Source organism: Ammospiza caudacuta, chromosome 25 (assembly GCF_027887145.1).
Source record: "Ammospiza caudacuta isolate bAmmCau1 chromosome 25, bAmmCau1.pri, whole genome shotgun sequence".
NCBI classification, from domain to species: domain Eukaryota; kingdom Metazoa; phylum Chordata; class Aves; order Passeriformes; family Passerellidae; genus Ammospiza; species Ammospiza caudacuta.
The window spans coordinates 6,229,362-6,249,339 of NC_080617.1; the positions used below are offsets into that span (position 1 = coordinate 6,229,362).

Genomic DNA, 19,978 nt, shown 5'->3' on the forward strand with positions numbered 1-19,978 from the left:
TTCTGTGCCGCTCGGGCTCGCAGGGCTGCGGGAGCGGCGGCGCGGCGCCTGCAGGCACGGCGAGCCCCGAGGCGGGGCCGGGGATCCCGCAGCCACCGCCCGCCCGTTCCCCCGGCTCGGCGGCAGCGCCCGCAGCTCCCCGCCGGTGAGTGGCGGCTCCCGCACGCCGGTAGGCCGGGCAGGGCGCTGGGAGTGGGGCGGAACGGGCCGCCCGGAGCCAGCCGGGCTGTGAGGGGCGGTGAGGAGGGCGCGGGGCTCCGCAGCGGCCACGGGCGCTTTGGTGCCGCTCGGTGCCGCCCGGAGCCGCTCGGTGCCGCCCGGAGCCGCCCGGAGCCGCTCGGTGCCGGCGCTGCCGCGTCCCCGGCGGGCGCCATTTGCAGCCCCGGGCGCGGACACAAAGGGGCTGCGCGGGGCGGGCGGCGGCAGCGGGGGCGCTGCAGGCGGAGGGGGCTGCGGGCGGCGGGCCGGGAGCGGCACCGGGCGCTGGGCACCGGGCACCGGGCGGGGGGGACACACACGGGGGGCTCCGGCGGAGCCGCGGCTCCGTTCCCGCGGGCGGCGCGCCCGGCTCGGGGCGGTCCGTGAGGGCGGAAGGCAGCGCAGCCCGGCCGGGGCTGGCGGGCGCTGCGGTCCCCGAGGTGGGAGCGGGACCGGGCGGCTCCGGCAGCGTCGGGCGTCCCGGGGACCGGGTGGGTGAGTGACGGCGGCCGCGGCCAATGCCGGGGGGGCCGGGCGCTGCCCCCGGAGCTGTCGGCAGCGGGGCCCGGGCGGAGCGGGGCGAGGCGGAAGCGCCGGTTCGAGGCTCGGCCGCGGTCGCAGCCGCAGCTGCTCTTGGCTCCTGGTTCTCCCGGAGCTGCCGGAAGGCTGCGCAGCCCCAGCGGGCGGCACGGCTCCAGCCCCGCATCCAGCCCCGCAGCCTGGGCACGGGGATGCTCCCGGCTGGAGCTCACCCGTCTGTGCCAAACAACGCGGGCTTGGCTTTGTCATCCCTCTTGTCCTGTTGGAAAATGAATCCGTGGTTGAGCATATCGTAGTTTACAAATATATTTGTAGATTTAAAGGAATGCTATTATTTGGAATAAATAAAGAAATGGTATTATTATAGCTTTTAAATTGGGTCTGACATTTTTGGCTGAGTTACACGGCATTGAAGTCAAGAATGTAATAATTTTCTTCATTTTTTCAGAGCAACGTTTCATTTCACCTTTTCTGGGATGGAGATTTCTTCTCATCAGTTTCACCTCTTGCAGCAACTAAATGAGCAGCGCAGGCAGGACTTGTTCTGTGACTGCAACATCCTGGTGGAGGGCAAGGTCTTCAAAGCCCATCGCAATGTGCTGTTTGCCAGCAGTGGCTACTTCAAAATGCTCCTTTCGCAGAGCTCGAAGGAGACCAGTCAGTCCACCACAGCCACTTTCCAGGCCTTTTCTCCTGACACCTTCACAGTTATCCTGGATTTTGTGTATTCAGGCAAACTGTCCCTCACTGGTCAGAATGTGATCGAGGTCATGTCAGCCGCCAGCTATCTGCAGATGACCGATGTGATCAGCGTGTGTAAAACCTTCATCAAGTCCTCGCTGGACATCAGCGAGAAGGAGAAGGATCGCTACTTCAGCCTGTCAGACAAAGATGTGAGCTCCAACGGCGTGGAGAGATCCTGTGTGTACAGCGGAGGGTGGAGGGCAGAGAGCAGCCCCCCACATCCCCACTCCAGCCCAGACCCTGGGACTTGCATGATGGGCGGCAACGCTTGGAGCAATTTCAACTATTACCCCAGCTCTCAGAGAAATGCCCAGCAGCAGCAGCAGCAGCAGCTGTCCAAACACGAGCAGCGGCAGGATTCCATCAAGAAATCCCGGCACCTGGGGCTGCAGCAGCCTGCAGACATCCCCCACTATAAATCAAGCAAGCTGGAGGACAGGGCTGCCGAGCCCGCCGGCCACGCCGCGCCGCCCGAGGAGCAGGTTCACATTGACACCGAGGTGGAAGCTCCTCACGTGGGTTACCAGTTCAGCCAGGGGGCTGAGGTGATGCCCAGGGGCTTGGCTGTGTCCCAGCAGGAGCACGAATCACCTCGCTCCTCCAGTAAATCCAAGTCCTCCAAAGCTGAGGAGCAGTACGGGAGCATGCCCTCCATCCTGGGAGTCATGGGCAACTGGGCTGAAGGTGAGTGGGGTTGAGACACCTGAGAATCCTCTCTTCTGGCTCTGAGAAAATAGGTCTTGCTCAATAGGAAAGCACAGCTGCCAAAAAACCAGATGTATTGTCCAGAAATGTGTGTATGGAAAGTTGAACTCATGATCTTGAAATAATTTTGAGTTCTTGGAGTAGCTGGGGTATTAAATTTAAAAATAAATGTAAGTTGGGATATTCTTAAGCTCATTTTCATGAAATCACAGAGTGGTTTTGGTTGGAAAGGATCTTAAAGCTCATTTTGCTCCACTCCTTGCCATGGGCAGGGACACCTCCCACTGTCCCAGGTTGCTCCAAGCCCTGTCCATGCTGGCTTTACCAGGTCTGTGTTAATACAGCCAATGGTCCTCTCCTCCTCTGTTGCACTCCTGTGTGTTCTACAGGCACACACAAAACCTTTGTGCCCCAAACAACCCATGAATATTATTTTAATAAAAGCGATGTGCTGTTCTTCTCATAACACACTTTGTCCTACGGCATTACGTGACGTGATTTTGATAAAAATGATTTGATGATTTTTTTTTTTTTAATCCCATTATTTTCTGACAGATGACCTGGCCAGGATGAGGTTCAAGTGTCCATTCTGCAGCCACGTGGTGAAGAGAAAAGCTGACCTGAAGCGTCACCTCCGCTGCCACACGGGAGAGCGGCCGTACCCCTGCGAGGCCTGTGGCAAGAGATTCAGCAGGCTGGATCACCTCAGCAGCCATTTCCGAACTGTGAGTATTTTTAGCAGCTGCATGATTTATTTAACGTGTAAATCTAGCTAATTAAACACAGTGTGAGTGTATCTGGTTGATCTAATGACTCCCGTAAAGAAGAGGGGAATAGAAAATTCATTTGGTTTGGTTGCAGTGGAATTGAAGGATAATTTGCAGGAAAGGGGAGGAATTTGTTGGCTAATTGATGGCTTGCAGAGGTTCTGCTCTCTGCAGCCTGTGAGAGCTCCAGTGGGCAATTACTGTGCCTGGGCTGGTGCAGTTCAGTGTTTGATGTCTTTCAAATTGAGGCAATGCTGTGTGTGGTATTTTCTCAGTCCCCCCTAGTAGGGAGGAAATGGTGAATCTGACTCCATGTTCTTAGAAGGCTAATTTATTATTTTATGTTACTATATTATATTAAAGAATACTATACTAAGGAATAGAGAGAGGATACAGACAGAAGGCATAACAAGATAATAATGAAAAACTCATTACTCTCTCCTCAGAGTTTGACACAACTGGACAGTGATTGGTCATTAAGGCAAAACAATTCACATTAAACCAATCAAACCATGTCCAAACCACATTCCAAAGCAGCAAAACACAGGAGAAGCTGATCAGATAATTATTGTTTTCATTTTTCTCTGAGGCTTCTCAGCTTCCCAGGAGAAGAAATCCTGGTGAAGGGATTTTTCAGGAAATGTGACAGTGACAGTCTGTCCCTATAGAGTGCAACACAGTGTAAAGCACCAAAACTCCATCAGAAGGGCGCATAATAGAGATTTATTATAGCAACATGTTGGCTTTATAGTTTTTCAAGATATTTACATTTATTTAGCAGACACATTCACTGCCCATTGGTCATAAGAAAGAAACGAAGTTCTCAATAGGTGAACAAGGAGCCACGTCATATCTTTTAACTTTCTCTCTTCCATCACCTTGTCATGGGGATAGCTTTGGTGTCTTCCTTGAGAGAGATATGGGGCTTTCCTTATCTTCAGGAAGCCTTTGCTGGCTCACAAAAACAGCACAAAATGCCTTTCCTACAGCAGTCATCTCCCAAAAACCCCATATGTGGATGCTTAACAACTCCATCCTGCGAGATGGAGCTTCCCCCACAACAAGGGCTGCTCCTCAGGTTTCCCTCTGTGGAGAAGCTTTAAGGTGATGGTGAAGGAAAGGAGTCAGTTCTGATGGAGTTTTGATCCAGAGCTTCATTCTGGCCCACAAAACAAAGCAACAGCTCCAACAGAACTTCCCAAACCCTGTGGTTGCTTGGTTGCTGTTCCTTTGAACCCCAGTGTGACCGTGTTCACAGGGGTCTGAGGATGTGGGAAGAGATGAGGATCTGACTCCATGTTTCAGAAGGCTTGATTTATTGTTTTATGATATATATTATATTAAAACTATACTAAAAGAATAGAAGAAAGGATTTTATCAGAAGGCTAGTTAAGAATAGAAAAAGAAGGAATGATAACAGAGGCTTGTGGCTCGGACAGAGAGTCTGAGCCAGCTGACTGTGATTGGCCATTAATTAGAAACAACTCTGAGATCAATCCCAGATTTACCTGTTGCATTCCACAGCAGCAGATAACCATTGTTTACATTTTGTTCCTGAGGCCTCTCAGCTTCTCAGAAGAAAAAATCCTAAGGAAAGGCTTTTTCCATAAAAGATGTGTGCGACACCCCGGGAGAGGTGGGGAGGGAAGGGGTAGGAAGCCACCAACCAGGTACATGAGAGGAGGTCTCAAGGGACAAAGAACACCTGCATGGCAGGTGTTTCTTCTTCCAGGGGTAGAGGGCATCCTTTGAATCTGCCAATCACTCGAGCACCTTTTGGAATGCCAGGATTGACAGACAGTGCTCAGCAAGGGGCAAGGGAGGGGAAAGGAGAGGTGATTTATGGGAGGAAGCAGGTTTCTGAGGTAAATCTTGACCTCACAGCCCAACTCCATCCCTTGTGCCTTCCCCAGATCCACCAGGCGTGCAAGCCCATCTGCAGGAAGTGCAAGCGGCACGTGACGGAGCTGACGGGCCAGGTGGTGCAGGAGGGCACGCGGCGCTACAGACTGTGCAACGAGTGCCTGGCAGAGGCTGGCATCGACAGCATCCGCATTGACTTGGAGGCTGAGGCGCCCCTGGAGTTCCCCCAGGACGGGGACAAGGATTCCAGGTGGCACTACGGAGAGGACAACAGGTCTGACGTGGAAATCGTCGAGGACGGCTCCAACGACTTGGTCATCCAGCAGGTGGATGACAGCGAGGATGAAGCGGAGGAGAAGGAAGTGAAACCAAACATTAGGTAGTTGGAAGACAAGGATTGGGAATTTTGTGGAAGAGGGAGGATGTACTGTGAGCAAATGCCCTCTGCCAGCTGATCCTACAGAGACATGTGGTTGAACAGGTCCAGACTTGCATGTATTTATGGACACGTCATTGAGGCCATGCTGGTTTGTTAGCAGAACCCCCATGTGTTGTTTGGTTAGAAAATCCATCCTGAAATTATGGCTAAACAAGGAAACTGCAGAATTACATGGATAATTTTTATAGCAGAACCCCCATGTGTTGTTTGGTCAAAAAGATCCATCCTGAAATTATGGATAAACAAGGAAACTGTAGTATTACATGGATAATTTTTATAGCAGAACCCCATGTGTTGTTTGGTTAAAAAGATCCATCCTGAAATTATGGATAAATAAGGAAACTGCATTATTATCTGGATAACTTTTATAGCAAAATCCCCATGTGTTGTTTGGTCAAAAAGATCCATCCTGAAATTATGGATAAACAAGGAAACTGTAGTATTACATGGATAATTTTTATAGCAGAACCCCATGTGTTGTTTGGTTAAAAAGATCCATCCTGAAATTATGGAGAAATAAGGAAACTGCATTATTATCTGGGTAATTTTTATAGCAGGCAATGGGGCACATCTCAAAGCCTCTTGCAAGGAGGTTTAAATACTTTTTAAAAAGTCACAGATTATTGTAAATTGCCCGTTTTTTACACCTGTAGAGAGGTGGGGTTTATATAAACAAAGTATAAAACCCCCCAGACCAGACAACCTCTCTTGAGTGTTCAGAAGTGAATTATCCATCAAATTTCATTAAATCTTCATGTTATAATAAGGAAAACAGCAGCTAATTAAGACAGAGCATTTAAATGTTTTGGCACTTTTGTCTGGAAAAGGATTTCTGTAAAATTTATTAGTATGAGATGAATCTTTAGTAGATCATATGTTCAAGATTTATTTCTTTCAAAGAAAATAAGCACATAAATGCTTAACATATCAAACTGATTTAAATTTGGATCATTAATTGATGGCAGTAGAAGTCTTTGTCTCAAAATTAGGATCTCAGACTGGGTTGGTTTAATAAGGACTATTAAAATACTCTTTTTTTATATTTTGAAACCTCTCAAAAGTGCCCAGACATGGTGGGATTGTTGGGGTGCAGGGCCAGGAGCTGGATTTGGGTGATCCTTGTGGGTCCCCTCCAGCTCAGGACATTGAATTCTGTGCACCTTTTCCAATTTGTACCAGTAAAACCAAGATGTACTGGAAGTTCTAGACACCATATTTGTGTCATTTCACCCACAGTTAGGCTACAGAGATGGGTAATGATGAAGAAATTTTATTTCTCTAACAAAATAAGCTTGGTTTTGCTGCTTGGGAGGTTTTTCTTACCCAGCACTGTCAGAGGAGAGGAGCAGGAGATGCTCCTGGTGTCCCTTGCTCTGCATTCCTTGGACACACCTGAGTGTTATTGCAGCTCTTGGGATCATGGAACTCAATGGCTGTAGATTTAGAAAATTCTATCTATTTTTTTTTCTTTTTTACAGCTTTGTAAGCATGTTTGGCTGAACCCTGGGCTTTCTTACACAACAATCCCACATACATATATAAAAATATAAATATATATGTATATGTACTATATAACCCTTCCCAGGGTCAGCTAAAAAGTCACTATTTTATTTTTAGTTGTGTAAAAACTGTATAACTTTTCTTGTATCATCATGACCAGAGAGTGCAGAATTTTCATTCCAGGCTGCAGGTGACCAACAAATGACAACTTGAGAACTTCATGTTAAATTCAGTGTAAGGATTATGCACCCTCCTCTTCATGGGAAGCATCCCAAGGACACAAGAAATGGTGTTTTGCTGTTCCTACAAAAATTATAATTTATTGGCTTAGGTTTGGGGAGGGAGTAACTTAAAAATCTTTGTGATTACTCAGATGAAAAGATCTTAAACAAGACTTACACTTGATTTTATGGGACACTTGGCTAGCAGCCCAAAAATGGACTTGATGTGAAAACAGACATTTAATTTCTTGGAGCTTTTCAACTCCTAAAATGCCTGTTATTAAATGGCTTAGAAATATTCCTGAGCAACCTGGACTAAATCAAATACACAGAACAAGAAAGATTTCAAAGGATATGGAGTAACTTTGCTCAAATTTCATAGATGTTTCCCTTTGCCTTTCCATTAAACAGTTTGACAACAAATCCCAGGTATCAGTGCCTGCTGTCCCAGGGGAAAAACGTGGCTGGAATTGGGCTGGCTTTGTTTGGGGATGGATAAAGGGGAGGGGAAAATGAAAATAAAGTGTTCTCTCCAGACCTGACATCTTAACTGCCAACTGCAAAGGTCAGGCTATTAAGTGTTTCTTAATAGTGGGGGTGTTTTTAGAAGCAAAGGGATTTTTGGATCAATACTCAATTTAATTAGAGATCATAAATCTAACAATACTGAGGAGCAGATGCTTCAGAACGAGATCTGAAGTGGCTCTAAACGGGCAAATGGAGCAATCTATCCACAGGAAGACTTTTACTTTTTAAACACAGATTAATTGTTGATTTGCTGGGCAAATAAGGGCTTTTTTCTGGATTTATATGTTGTTATTCTCATTAGTAGAACTAGGTATCTGTAGTCATTTTTAAAGTATCATATTAAGCTTGGAGGTTTAGCTCAAGGCTGATTCCCACAGTCAATGATGTTTTTCTGGTTTTTAAAAGTTACCATTTTTACATTTGTTGTCTTAATTTTGGTCATTGTTTCCTTCCTTTTGTATTGCAATTCAAGATAAATGTTAAGTGCCTTCTGTTTTCCACGTCCTTCATTTTACACTCATGTATTTTCCGTGTTGTTTTTTTTCTCTAAATGAAAGTATTTTTCTTTTTGTCTCCTTCCATTGCCTCTGATTGTCTTCTTCATATTTCTGTGAGCATCACTTGCCCCTCATCAGCTCAAGGAACATTTCAAGGAGGAAAGTAAAGACCACACAGGGATGTTCCCATTTCATTTATTTATTTCCTTGTGTTTCTTTCATCTTTATGTCTCTTAGGGACAGGGTTTAGTGCTGGATTTGATCTTAGGGGTTCTTTTCCAAGAATTCTGTGATTATTTTTGCTTGGTTTGTGTTTATTTTGTAATCACAAAACCACAGTCAAGAGTGAAGACCAAGTTCATCATCCTCTGATCAATGTCTCTTAACTCTCCTTATTTTCTGACAATATCTTCCCATCCTTTCAAAGGCTGAAATGCTGAATTAAAAAATTCCCTCTCTTCCTTTTCAGGTGTTTCTTACAGAATTATTTCAGCCCCAAAAAATCTATGACTTGTGTGATGCTTGATTAGTTCTTCCACATAATTTCCCATCTTTTTTTTTTTTTTGATTGCCATTAAATTACTTAAAGATCTGTATGTGCTATCCAAAAAATGTCATTTGTCCTTCTCTTAAACAGTTGGGTAGCCTCACTTTACAAAAAAAAAAATTCCAAAGACTGAGTTAAGAATTAATCTCCCTTTCCAACTTTTTGTAATTTGGACTCTATTCCAGTTCTAAAGAACTGACATAAGGAAAAAAACCCAAAAAATATCGATTTAGGGCCCTTTGAAAATACTGAAAGCCCACAGATCTCACAGAGGGCTGACTCTGACTGCTGCAGGTATCCTTGCCTCACTCCTGGCTCTGCAGAATGTTTCATCCTCCAGGATTTTGGGATCCATCTCAAGTTTTCAGTGATGACTTCAGAAAAAAAAAACCCACAAAATTCTGTTGAATATAAAATAATGCAATATACATTTCTTCCCTGAAGCATCTGGTCACTGTCAGAGTCATGCCATGCCAATGTCTGCCTTTCTTCTATTTTAGTTACTTTTGGTCGGAGGCAACAAGTACAAAAATGAAATAGAAGAAAAAAAATCTCCAATTCTGCCCAAAAGATTGAGTTTTGAAGAAAAGAATGTTCTAATCCTCCAGCCCTTGCCTTGCAGAATTTTTCCATTAGGTGCAAATCGTGCCAACACTGTTGAGTGATGGGTTTAAGTTGATAAGCCACTAAGAAAAGCTTATAATATCATTTAGTTAAATATTTTCTATACTGTTTAACTTAAAACCTTTCTACTTTGGAGGCGTAACCCTTCATCCTATTTAACTCATGAAATGCAAAGAGGAGGCTTATTTGGTGCATCAAGAAATTTAAACAGAGCAAGAGCACAGAACAAGAGATTTTGTAAGGAAAATTGGGAGGAGTGGCTGGAAAGAGCCTTCCCTATCTTGGCTTAGCTGCTGGAATAAATTAAACACTATTGAAGATCTCACCCGACGCTCGCTGTGGGAATGGGAACTGTTCTTTGCCAGGTTCTTGCAGCCTGCTCTGAGGAGGGGACTGGACCGATGACTGCAGAGCTTCCTGCTCAAAATCATTCCATGATCTCCAGGAATAAGACTGAAAAGACTGAAAGAGTGAAAGAATCTCATCTAACAGGCACGAATTTGGAAGTGTCTTGTCTTCTAACAAGCATCCTGATTCCATTTTCCACCTAGAAGGGAAAACAGGACAATCTGTGCATTACACTCCTACAGCGCAGCGCTTTGCTTTGGGATTATCCTCATTGTTTGACTACAAAAATCCCGTTATAAAAATGCTGCGATATCGAGTTAATATCATTAATCCTACACCGCGGAGCTCCGGATTTCTGCCGTTTACCATTCAGGTGGCGCCTTCCCTTTGCGAACACACAAAGGTGGCAACAACAAAGCCCGGTGTGAGCGGGGCAGCGGCTCGGAGCAGCATGTGGGTGTGGGGAACGGGGAACGGGGCGCTGGGGCCGGGGCAGGCGCGGGGCTGCGGCTGCGATCGCTGCGTTGCCCCTTTAATTGTGTCCCCAGCCCTCGGGCGTCTCTGTCCAACGCCCACGTCAGCAAATACCTTTTGTTTCTGTGCCGCTCGGGCTCGCAGGGCTGCGGGAGCGGCGGCGCGGCGCCTGCAGGCACGGCGAGCCCCGAGGCGGGGCCGGGGATCCCGCAGCCACCGCCCGCCCGTTCCCCCGGCTCGGCGGCAGCGCCCGCAGCTCCCCGCCGGTGAGTGGCCGTTGTGCTTCGCGCTGATGGGAAGGACCGGGCGGGCGGCGGGGCGGACGGGTGGCGGCGAGGAGGGCGCGGGGCTCCGCGGTGTCCGGGGGTGCCCGGAGCCGCTCGGTGCCGCCCGGAGCCGCTCGGTGCCGGCGCTGCCGCGTCCCCGCCGGGCGCCATTTGCAGCCCCGGGCGCGGACACAAAGGGGCTGCGCGGGGAGGGCGGCGGCGAGAGGGGGCGGCGGAGCGGGAGCGCTGCCGGCGGAGGCGAGAGGGAGCGGCGGGAGGGAAGGGGACCGGCACCGGCCGGGGTAACCACGGGCGCCCGGCAGCGGGCGGGACAAGGGGGGCTCTGGCGGAGCGGGACCGGGCGGCTCCGTTCCCGCGGGCGGCTGCGGGAGGCACACCCGGCCCGGGGCGGTCCGTGCGGGCGGAGGGCAGCGCGCAGCCGGCCGGGGCTGGCGGGCGCTGCGATCCCCGAGGCGGGAGCGGGACTGGGACTGAGACCGGGAGGCGCCTCCGCGCTGGCGGAGCGGCTCCGGCGCCGTCGGGCGCCCCGGGCTGCCCGGGAGCGAGCGGCCAATTCGGCCGGGCGGGCGGGTGAGTGACGGCGGCCGCGACCAATGCCGGGGGCTCGGGACGGGAGGGCGGCGACCCCCGGGCGCTGCCGCCGCATTCGAGCGGTCCCGGTGCGCCGGGGCGGAGGCTGCGCCCGCCGTGCGCCCGCCCGCCTCAGCCGCGGCTCTGCCCGGGGCGGGTGGGCCAAGTTCTCTTGCGGAGTCTGAGAACCATCATGGCTTGGTCGATATCATTTTCCTTCTTTTGGGATACGGAGTAATCCCGCTGGGACATCTTTTCACCTCTTTTGGAGTTAAGTTTCTTCTCTCTTGTTATGCAGAGTAGCGGCCGCAGGGAGATTGGAGATACTTTAGGAATGTGATAGCGCTTTTTAAAAGAGAGCTCATCTCTTTGAATTAGGATTCAGCATCATTGATTTAGATGATCACGATGATGTTTTTTTCCTTTACAGCAAACCTTCCCGTTACTCCCCGCCTGGAATGGAGATTTCTTCCCACCAGTCTCACCTCCTGGAGCAGCTGAACGAGCAGCGGAAGCAGGACTTGTTCTGTGACTGCAACATCCTGGTGGAGGGCAAGGTCTTCAAAGCCCATCGCAATGTGCTGTTTGCCAGCAGCGGCTACTTCAAAATGCTCCTTTCGCAGAGCTCGAAGGAGACGAGTCAGCCAACAATAGCCACGTTTGAGGTCTTCTCTCCAGAGACGTTCATGGTCATCCTGGACTTTGTGTATTCAGGGATATTGTCTTTAACGGGTCAGAATGTGATCGAAGTCATGTCAGCCGCCAGCTATCTGCAGATGACGGATATCCTCAATGTCTGCAAGACCTTCATTAAGTCCTCATTGGATATTAATGAAAAGGAAAAGGATCATTACCTCAGCCTCTCGGCCAAAAGTGCGAGCACTGAGCCCACCCCTGCCCGCCCGGCTCTTTACCGCTCCAGAAGGAAAGCAAAGAGCAACCCCCGGCGCTCCTACTCCATCCCGGATGAAAAACCCAACGGGAACGAGAACTCCTGGAGCAGCTACAGCAGCTACCTGTCCTCGCAGGTGATCCTGCAGCGGGCAGAGACGCAGCTGTCCAAAAGAGGCAGGAAACAGAGCTCCACGAGGAAGCGCCGCAAGCACCGGGAGCTGGCAGGGGGCAAAGCGGACAGAGCCGAGCGAGCCGGAGCCTCGGATCCCGCCCACAGCTCCCGGGGCAGCGGGGAGGAGGAGGAGGAGGCCGAGTTTGATGCCGAGAACGAGGTGGATCAGGATGAGTTTGGATATCACCCCGCAGCAGAGGCCGCAGCCAAGAGGTGGTCGGTGGCTCAGCTAGAGCAAGAACTTTCCAGAACTCCTGAGTTCATGGAGTTAAAGGCAGAAGAACTGTACACCTCAATGCCCACGATTTTAGGGGTAATGAGTAGCTGGAATGAAGGTAAACAATAGAAACAGCTTGGAAAAGTTTGGGTTTGTTTAGGAGAATTCAGGTGGTGATTTGGTGTGGCTGCATGGAAACCAAAACCTGCCTGGAATTATAGGTGAAGGTAAACAATAGGAACAGCTTGGAAAAGTTTGGGTTTGTTTAGGAGAATTCAGGTGGTGATTTGGAAGGAATTGGTGTGGCTGCATGGAAACCAAAAACCTGCCTGGAATTATAGGTGAAGGTAAACAATAGGAACAGCTTGGAAAAGTTTGGGTTTATTTAGGAGAATTCAGGTGGTTATTTGGAAGGAATTGGTGTGGCTGCATGGAAACCAGAAACCTGCCTGGAATTATAGGGGATTTTATCTGATCCATTTTAGTGCTAACACTGAGATTTTGAAGCCAGAACAGGGCATGGGAGTTGGAATGGGACTGACCCAGGTATTCTGTACATTTCAACCCAAACATGCCTGATTCTTTGGGCCCAAGTGGAGTTTAATGAAGCCTTGAGGGCTGTAATTGGCTTGGGGACCCGAAGGACTGAGTCTCTCCAATATCTGGCAATCACAGAGAAGTTTAACCTCAGCCCAATCCAAGTCCTTCACGTGAGAGGCACTGGCATTGCTGGGATGTTGCATTTTGGGGTCCAACCAGCCCAAACTTCTGCCAACACCTGCCTGAGAGGGTGGAACCCAGCTCACAGGTTTATTCCCATGTGCATTCCTTTGGAAATGAACACATCTGTAGATCATAACTGCATATTCTAAAGACATCTTTATATATCACCCAGAGATTATAAATGTCAAAGCTATGAACCATTAGCTGGTGGAAGGGTCAGATATGATGGCTATGTATAAACAGCTGCATATTTATGATAACCTTATATCTAAAAAATGTTGTCAGGAGGAAAACACTATCAAGTGGTCAATTAACATGTTAAATAAGAATAAAAATGCAAGTTGGGGGATATACAAGATACAAGAGACATATTTAACAAATTTATATACCCCTTATTTATAAAACAATTTTCTAAAACTTAGTTTAGTTCAATTTCTCTCTCAACAATATCTTACTCCATAACATTTCTAAATCAACATTTCTTATCTCGAAGTTTACATTAAATACATACTATGTAAACCTTCTGTCAAACTTTGAAAATTTTCTATAAATCCATTTCCCACATCTTCCAAAGCCTGGATTTTATGTATCATTGTATACTATATATCATACATACTTATATATAAGCATCCAAATATCCCAAATATTGGAGATTTTTCCTATTCAAAGAAAATTTGAGCTCTCGTGTATTTTAAAGTGAGAACTGATGGAAGTACAGGATTAAGCTGTGCTGTGTGCCCTGTCCCTGGTAGGTGACCTGCCCTGGATGCATTTCAAGTGCCCATTCTGCACCCACATAATATAATTGTAATATATTAGCATCTAAATATTGGGGATTTTTCCTATTTAAAGAAAATTTGAGCTGTGATGATTTTTATGCTGAAAACTGATGAAAGTTCAGGACTAAAGCTGTGCTGTGTGCCCCGTCCCTGCCAAGTGACTTGCCCTGGATGTGGTTCAAGTGCCCGTTCTGCACCCATATAATATAATTATAATATATAAGCATCCAACTATCCCAAATATTGGGGATTTTTCCTATTTAAAGAAAGGACTGAAGCTGTGCTGTGTGCCCTGTCCCTGCAGGTGACCTGCCCCGCATGCGGTTCAAGTGCCCGTTCTGCACTCACATGATATGATTATAATATAATATAATATAATATAATATAATATAATATAATATAATATAATATAATATAATATAATATAATATAATATAATATATATATATATATTGGGAATTTTTCCTATTTAAAGAAAGCACTGAAGCTGTGCCGTGTGCCCTGTCCCTGCAGGTGACCTGCCCCGCATGCGGTTCAAGTGCCCGTTCTGCACGCATATGATATGATATGATATGATATGATATGATATGATATGATTATATTATATTATATTATATTATATTATATTATATTATATTATATATATTGAGGATTTTTCCTATTTAAAGAAAGCACTGAAGCTGTGCTGTGTGTCCTCTCCCTGCAGGTGACCTGCCCCGCATGCGGTTCAAGTGCCCGTTCTGCACTCACATGATATGATTATAATATAATATAATATAATATAATATAATATAATATAATATAATATAATATAATATAATATAATATAATATAATATATATATTGGGAATTTTTCCTATTTAAAGAAAGCACTGAAGCTGTGCCGTGTGCCTTGTCCCTGCAGGTGACCTGCCCCGCATGCGGTTCAAGTGCCCGTTCTGCACGCACATGATATGATATGATATGATATGATATGATATGATTATATTATATTATATTATATTATATTATATTATATTATATTATATTATATATATTGAGGATTTTTCCTATTTAAAGAAAGCACTGAAGCTGTGCTGTGTGTCCTCTCCCTGCAGGTGACCTGCCCCGCATGCGGTTCAAGTGCCCATTCTGCACTCACATGATATGATTATAATATAATATAATATAATATAATATAATATAATATAATATAATATAATATAATATAATATATTGAGGATTTTTTCTATTTAAAGAAAGCACTGAAGCTGTGCCGCGTGCCCTGTCCCTGCAGGTGACCTGCCCCGCATGCGGTTCAAGTGCCCGTTCTGCACGCACACGGTGAAGCGGCGGGCGGACCTGAAGCGCCACCTGCGGTGTCACACCGGGGAGCGGCCGTACCCCTGCGAGGCGTGCGGGAAGCGCTTCACCCGCCTGGAGCACCTCCGCAACCACTTCCAGACGGTAGGAAACCCCCCCAAAACCTTTTTTACAGCACAATTTCCCTCCGAGGTTAAGCGTTTAGGAGGATTGGTTTGTAGGTGTTCAGCAAAGACTCGGCTCGTTGTGAAAGTGTGAATTAATTCACTGGTAGGCATCTCAAACTCAACACCAGCAAAGCAGCACATCAGCTTGAATTATTCATTATTACTATTTAATTATTTCATTATTCATGATTTTATGTGGCAATTTGTATTTAAAATTTAATTTTTCAGCACGTTTTCTGTCAGCCCAACAAGCCACGACCATAATTGACATAGACTCCATGCATTTACAGAAGGCTCATAATAATCTTTATTATAAACCTATGGTTTTATACCCGAGTTTGCTGCAGGTGGACCTAATTGGTTCTCTAATTAAAACATCATCACTGTTGGCTAATCAAGAAATCACCCTTTGGTAAACAAATCTCCATAACACATTCCACAGGTGCAGCAAGTTAAGAATTGTTTCTCATTCTTTTCTCTGAGCTTCTCACAGCCTTGCCCAGAATGACACCTGGGAAAGTTGTGTTGCTCTCTGTGACAATTTTATGGTCTAAAATAAAAGGATGAAGGCTGAATGTGTCAGAACCAGGACATCCCTCTGGCTGTACTGAACAGCCAAGACCCCTGCCAGGGTCTCAGAGCCCAAAATGCCCCTTTGGGTTTGATTATGACCCATGGAGCAAATTACCAACCTTAGATGAAGATCAGCAAGCCACAACAGTCCAGGTAGAATAATAGTGAAGTAATCACAGGGTGGAAAAGTAGATTTTGGGGTTTTGGTATGGGGGTTCAGGAGGGATGGAGGAACTGGCAGTGTCCAGCCTTTCTCCTTCTTGGCCTCCGTCTTCTGTTGTGATGGTGGTACTTACAGATTGGTTTAGAACAGAAGCTCACTGTCTAACACAGGTGATAGGTGCATTGCTCTGTAAATCGTCCTTTCTTAGCAGAGTTTGGTTGGGTATTATAAAAGTGTTTATATCTCAGCTTCAAAGTCAGCCCTTGCTGATGCAACTAACTAATCTACAGCTCTCAAAGCTGAAGCTAGCTGTTCATTTTTAGGCAGAGCTACTTTTCATCTAAAAGTGATAGACTTATCAAAATTGGAATGCTTTGTGGGAAGATGTTTGAGCAAAAATTGAATGAGGAGGTATGAGGAGAATCTGCCAGCTTGATGGAGCAAGGGGCAATGGCAAGTTGAGAACTCGTATTGGGAAGTAATTGTAAATATTGTAGATGTAGGTTTTAGTATGAAAAGGGGGCAGGCAGAGTGCTTAGAACTGTCTTGGTGAGCAAATCTTGGCAAGGCAGGAGAACGAATTTTATAGATAAGATACAATAAACAAACTTGAGAGCGAGAAATGAAGAGTTGGCTCATTCTTCAAGCACTGGGCCGGGAAAAGAGACTTTTAACTTTTCTCTGACACTCTGACAAGCTAAAGAATGTGAAATCTTTCAGATCCACCAGGCTGGCAAGCTGATCTGCAGGAAGTGCAAGCGGCAGGTGACGGAGCTGACGGGCTGCGTGGTGCAGCAGGGCACGCGGCGCTACAGGCTGTGCCACAAGTGCCTGGCACAGGCCAATTTCGACAGCATCCCCGAGGATTTCAGTCCTGCTGGACACTCTCCTGCCTCCTCCACGGGAAATAAACGGCCCAAATGGGATTTGGAGGAGGAGCAGAAGTCAGGGGAAGAGACAGGGGAGGAGGAGCCCTATAATTTGGTTGTCCGGCACAATAGCGATGAAATTCCAGAGGAGGTGAAGGAAAAGGTGAAGCCAAACCTGAGGTAGAGCTTTGTGGATTTGTTCTTGTTGTTTTCAAGATGAAATGACAATGCTGGTATTTTACTTTTAATAAAATGAAGTGTTGTTAAAATTCTGTCCTGAGAAGCAGCATTTGGACTGAAAGAAGTTGTTTTGCAGATGTGGAAGAGTGTAATTGCTTCTAAATGTCATCCAGAAATGAGGATCACTAAATAACCTGAGTTGAAAGGAACATTGAAGTCCAGCTGCTCACTTATTATCTGGAAATTATTTAGAAGAATTGTTTTATATTTCATCAAAGACTTGCCCAGAGCTCTTGCTGTGAACCAATTTACAGTTCTACGAAGGTTCTCTATGATACAGATTTTTAAAAACCAAATATTGCTAATTTGCTTTGGAAAAACTCTTGATGAGGTGAGCAGCTGAGAAATATTAAACCACTTTTATTTGCTGTAATTAATTTGTACATAACACATCAGAAAGCTCCTAAGAAAGGAGTGAAGGAAACAAGGGGAGTTCTTCCTGTTGAAGAACCTTTTTATTTTTGTTTTCTCAGTGAACTTTACAGCTTCTTCTAGTTGAGAAAAGCATGATTTAGGAACTCCCACAGCAGAGTAGAGTAGGTGACCAGAGCAGCTGTAGTGCACTTGCATAGTATGAATTTGCCTTTTTTTTTGTACTGTGAATTTTATAGAAAGATACACCAACGTGGTTCCAAGGAAATAAAAGTGCAATCACTGCAAGTGCAGTTGTCAGGTTTTTTCCATTTTTTTCACTGATGCAAGATTTGCTTAAACCCATCTCTCTTACTCTAGGAATAAAAAGGCCAAGTCCCTTGAATTTCAGTGGGACATTTGTGACTTAAGATCATGGAGCTACTTTGGAAAGGTTCTCCTGCTTGTGTAATTTTAGGGTGCTTGACAGCATAAAAACATTTTTACAGCACAATTTCCCTCAGAGGTTAAGCAACTCTTGTAATTCTGGACTATCTTAAACTTTTGTAGTCATATTTATTTCCCCAGCCACTTGGATCAGAGAACCTGCATTTGGTAGAGAAACTAAAAATGCTCACTATTAAATTATTTAAAAAGAAAAGCTCAAGGAGTGCACAGAGGAAACCTTCTGCCTGAGAGCAGAGAATGGCATTCCCAGTGGGTACTCCTGCTAAAGAGCCACTGTTTGGTCTCATGTCTCATTTGATGCTGGGTTTCCTTTCCTGTTAGCAGCATCTGTAGCCTGAGGTTCCTGCCAAGAAAGCAGAAATTCCCCACAGAGAATTTGAGAGCAGCCACATTGATGCACATGCAGGTTCTGCCTTCAGCAGCTGCCATTAACCTTGGCAAAAGTGAGAATGGGGCAAGCTTCTGTAATAATTCCCTAAAGCTCTCCCAATCTGCAGCCTTTTTCAGTTCTCCTTGAGATTTGTAAATTTAGTAACCACCAATGCAGGTCTTTTCCAAGCAGTTCACCACTCTTATTCGTGAATTTCCTATATCTGCAGGATCCTCTGGCACCCCCAGAAGGGTTTGCAGTCTAAGGGTGTTTTTTAATGACCCACTTTCAGTAGAGCAGCACTGTGAGCTGAAACTTGCCCCTGCCACAGCTGTGCAAATGGAACAAGGTGAATTTAAGGCCTGTTTTATAGTAAGTACTTAATAAATATTGAAAAAAAATAGATGAATAACACTTACTTAGTTAATTCCAAATGTTTTCCTAGCAAGCTCCTGTCAGCATTTCAGTGAGTACTTCAGTGTGTTATTATAGCCTGAGACTGATCTTGGGCACCTCAGCGTTTGCTGCAAAGTTAAAATTGAACCACATAAATTTCTCATGTTTTAGAGCTGGGCTAAAAGAAGGTTGCCCTTAGCTCCTATATCCACCTTCCCTCAGTTCCTTGCCCAGCTCAGGTCCTTGTCCTCAGTCACTCACCTACTGACCCTCAGCCAGTGTCCATCTCCTCACACCACTCACCCTCAGTCTGTGTCCATCTTCCCACACCACTCACCGTCAGTCTGTGTCCATCTCTCCACAGCTGCTGACTCTCAGTCCGTGTCCATCTTGTCACACCACAGTCCCTCAGTCCGTGTCCATCTCCCCACAACCTCAGTCCCTCAATCTGTGTCCATCTCCCCACACCACTGACCCTCAGCCCCAGCTCAGCCTCTCAGTGTCCATCTCCCCACAACCTCAGTCCCTCGGTCCGTGTCCATCTCCCCACACCACCGACCCTCCGTCAGCGTCCATCTCCCCACACCACTGACCCTCAGTCCGTGTCCATCTCCCCACACCACCGGCCCTCAGTCTGTGTCCATCTCCCCACACCACCGACCCTCAGTCCGTGTCCATCTCCCCACACCACCGACCCTCAGTCCGTGTCCATCTCCCCACACCACCGGCCCTCAGTCTGTGTCCATCTCCCCACACCACTGACCCTCAGTCCGTGTCCATCTCCCCACACCACCGACCCTCAGTCCGTGTCCATCTCCCCACACCACCGGCCCTCAGTCTGTGTCCATCTCCCCACACCACTGACCCTCGGTCCGTGTCCGTCTCTCCTCACACCCACTGACCCTCGGTCTGTGTCCATTTCCCCACCCTCACTGACCCTCAGCCCCTCAGTGTCCATGTCCCCACACCACTGACCCTCAGCCCCTCAGTGTCCATGTCCCCACACCACTGACCCTCGGTCTGTGTCCATCTCCCCTCAGCCCCCTCATGGAGAACACAAGCTGCCTCAACTTGACGCCCGATTGGCCGAGCACAGTCACATGACCCACCCAGCCAATGATGTTCCAGCACAGCCCCTGAGGGGCCGCAATGGCGGCCGTGCCCTCACTGCCCTTGGGGCTTGGCGTGAGGAGAACGAAACACCAAGCTGTCAAAAATCACATTTATTTTGTACCATTACACTGGCATGTTGCCATTCTTACTGATAAAAAAGTCTGCTCACCTTAACAAGGAACAACGCACAAATATAATTAATTTGTGTCTGAATTGACCCATCAAGATCACTCACAAAGCCATTAATGTTTCAGTCCAAGTTTTATTTTGGCATTGAGGCTTGCTTAAAAAATGAGAGAGGTTTTATCCCTCAGTCTGTACAGCATGGA

General features: G+C 46.8%; 2 protein-coding genes across 3 annotated transcripts; both read left to right on the plus strand.

Annotated features, from left to right (window-relative positions):
* ZBTB8A (zinc finger and BTB domain containing 8A) lies at positions 1-8,589 on the plus strand. The gene is made up of 4 exons (XM_058819960.1): positions 1-145; positions 1,187-2,166; positions 2,743-2,912; positions 4,868-8,589. Exons 2-4 carry the CDS (start codon positions 1,215-1,217, stop codon positions 5,198-5,200), a joined length of 1,455 nt encoding a protein of 484 aa, XP_058675943.1. The 5' UTR covers positions 1-145; positions 1,187-1,214; the 3' UTR covers positions 5,201-8,589.
* A 1,477-nt stretch (positions 8,590-10,066) lies between these two features.
* LOC131568080 (zinc finger and BTB domain-containing protein 8A-like) lies at positions 10,067-17,577 on the plus strand. Of its 2 annotated transcripts, none has more exons than XM_058819963.1 (4): positions 10,067-10,261; positions 11,283-12,253; positions 14,914-15,083; positions 16,563-17,577. In XM_058819963.1, the coding sequence occupies exons 2-4, from the start codon at positions 11,311-11,313 to the stop codon at positions 16,893-16,895; spliced, it is 1,446 nt and encodes a 481-aa protein (XP_058675946.1). In that variant the 5' UTR covers positions 10,067-10,261; positions 11,283-11,310; the 3' UTR covers positions 16,896-17,577. The 2 variants fall into 2 exon arrangements, with proteins under 2 accessions (XP_058675946.1, XP_058675945.1); XM_058819962.1 differs by lacking the exon at positions 10,067-10,261 and adding an exon at positions 10,994-11,122.
* The last annotated feature ends 2,401 nt before the right edge of the window (positions 17,578-19,978 follow it).

Excerpts from the sequence above, each read along its gene's own strand:
- LOC131568080 (XM_058819963.1), top strand. The coding sequence starts at position 11,311 with ATGGAGATTTCTTCCCACCAGTCTCACCTCCTGGAGCAGCTGAACGAG. Across the intron at positions 12,254-14,913 it reads AATGAGTAGCTGGAATGAAG|GTGACCTGCCCCGCATGCGG; the intron begins GTAAACAATAGA and ends CTGTCCCTGCAG. Across the intron at positions 15,084-16,562 it reads TCCGCAACCACTTCCAGACG|ATCCACCAGGCTGGCAAGCT; the intron begins GTAGGAAACCCC and ends GAAATCTTTCAG.
- ZBTB8A (XM_058819960.1), top strand. The coding sequence starts at position 1,215 with ATGGAGATTTCTTCTCATCAGTTTCACCTCTTGCAGCAACTAAATGAG. Across the intron at positions 2,167-2,742 it reads CATGGGCAACTGGGCTGAAG|ATGACCTGGCCAGGATGAGG; the intron begins GTGAGTGGGGTT and ends ATTTTCTGACAG. Across the intron at positions 2,913-4,867 it reads TCAGCAGCCATTTCCGAACT|ATCCACCAGGCGTGCAAGCC; the intron begins GTGAGTATTTTT and ends TGCCTTCCCCAG.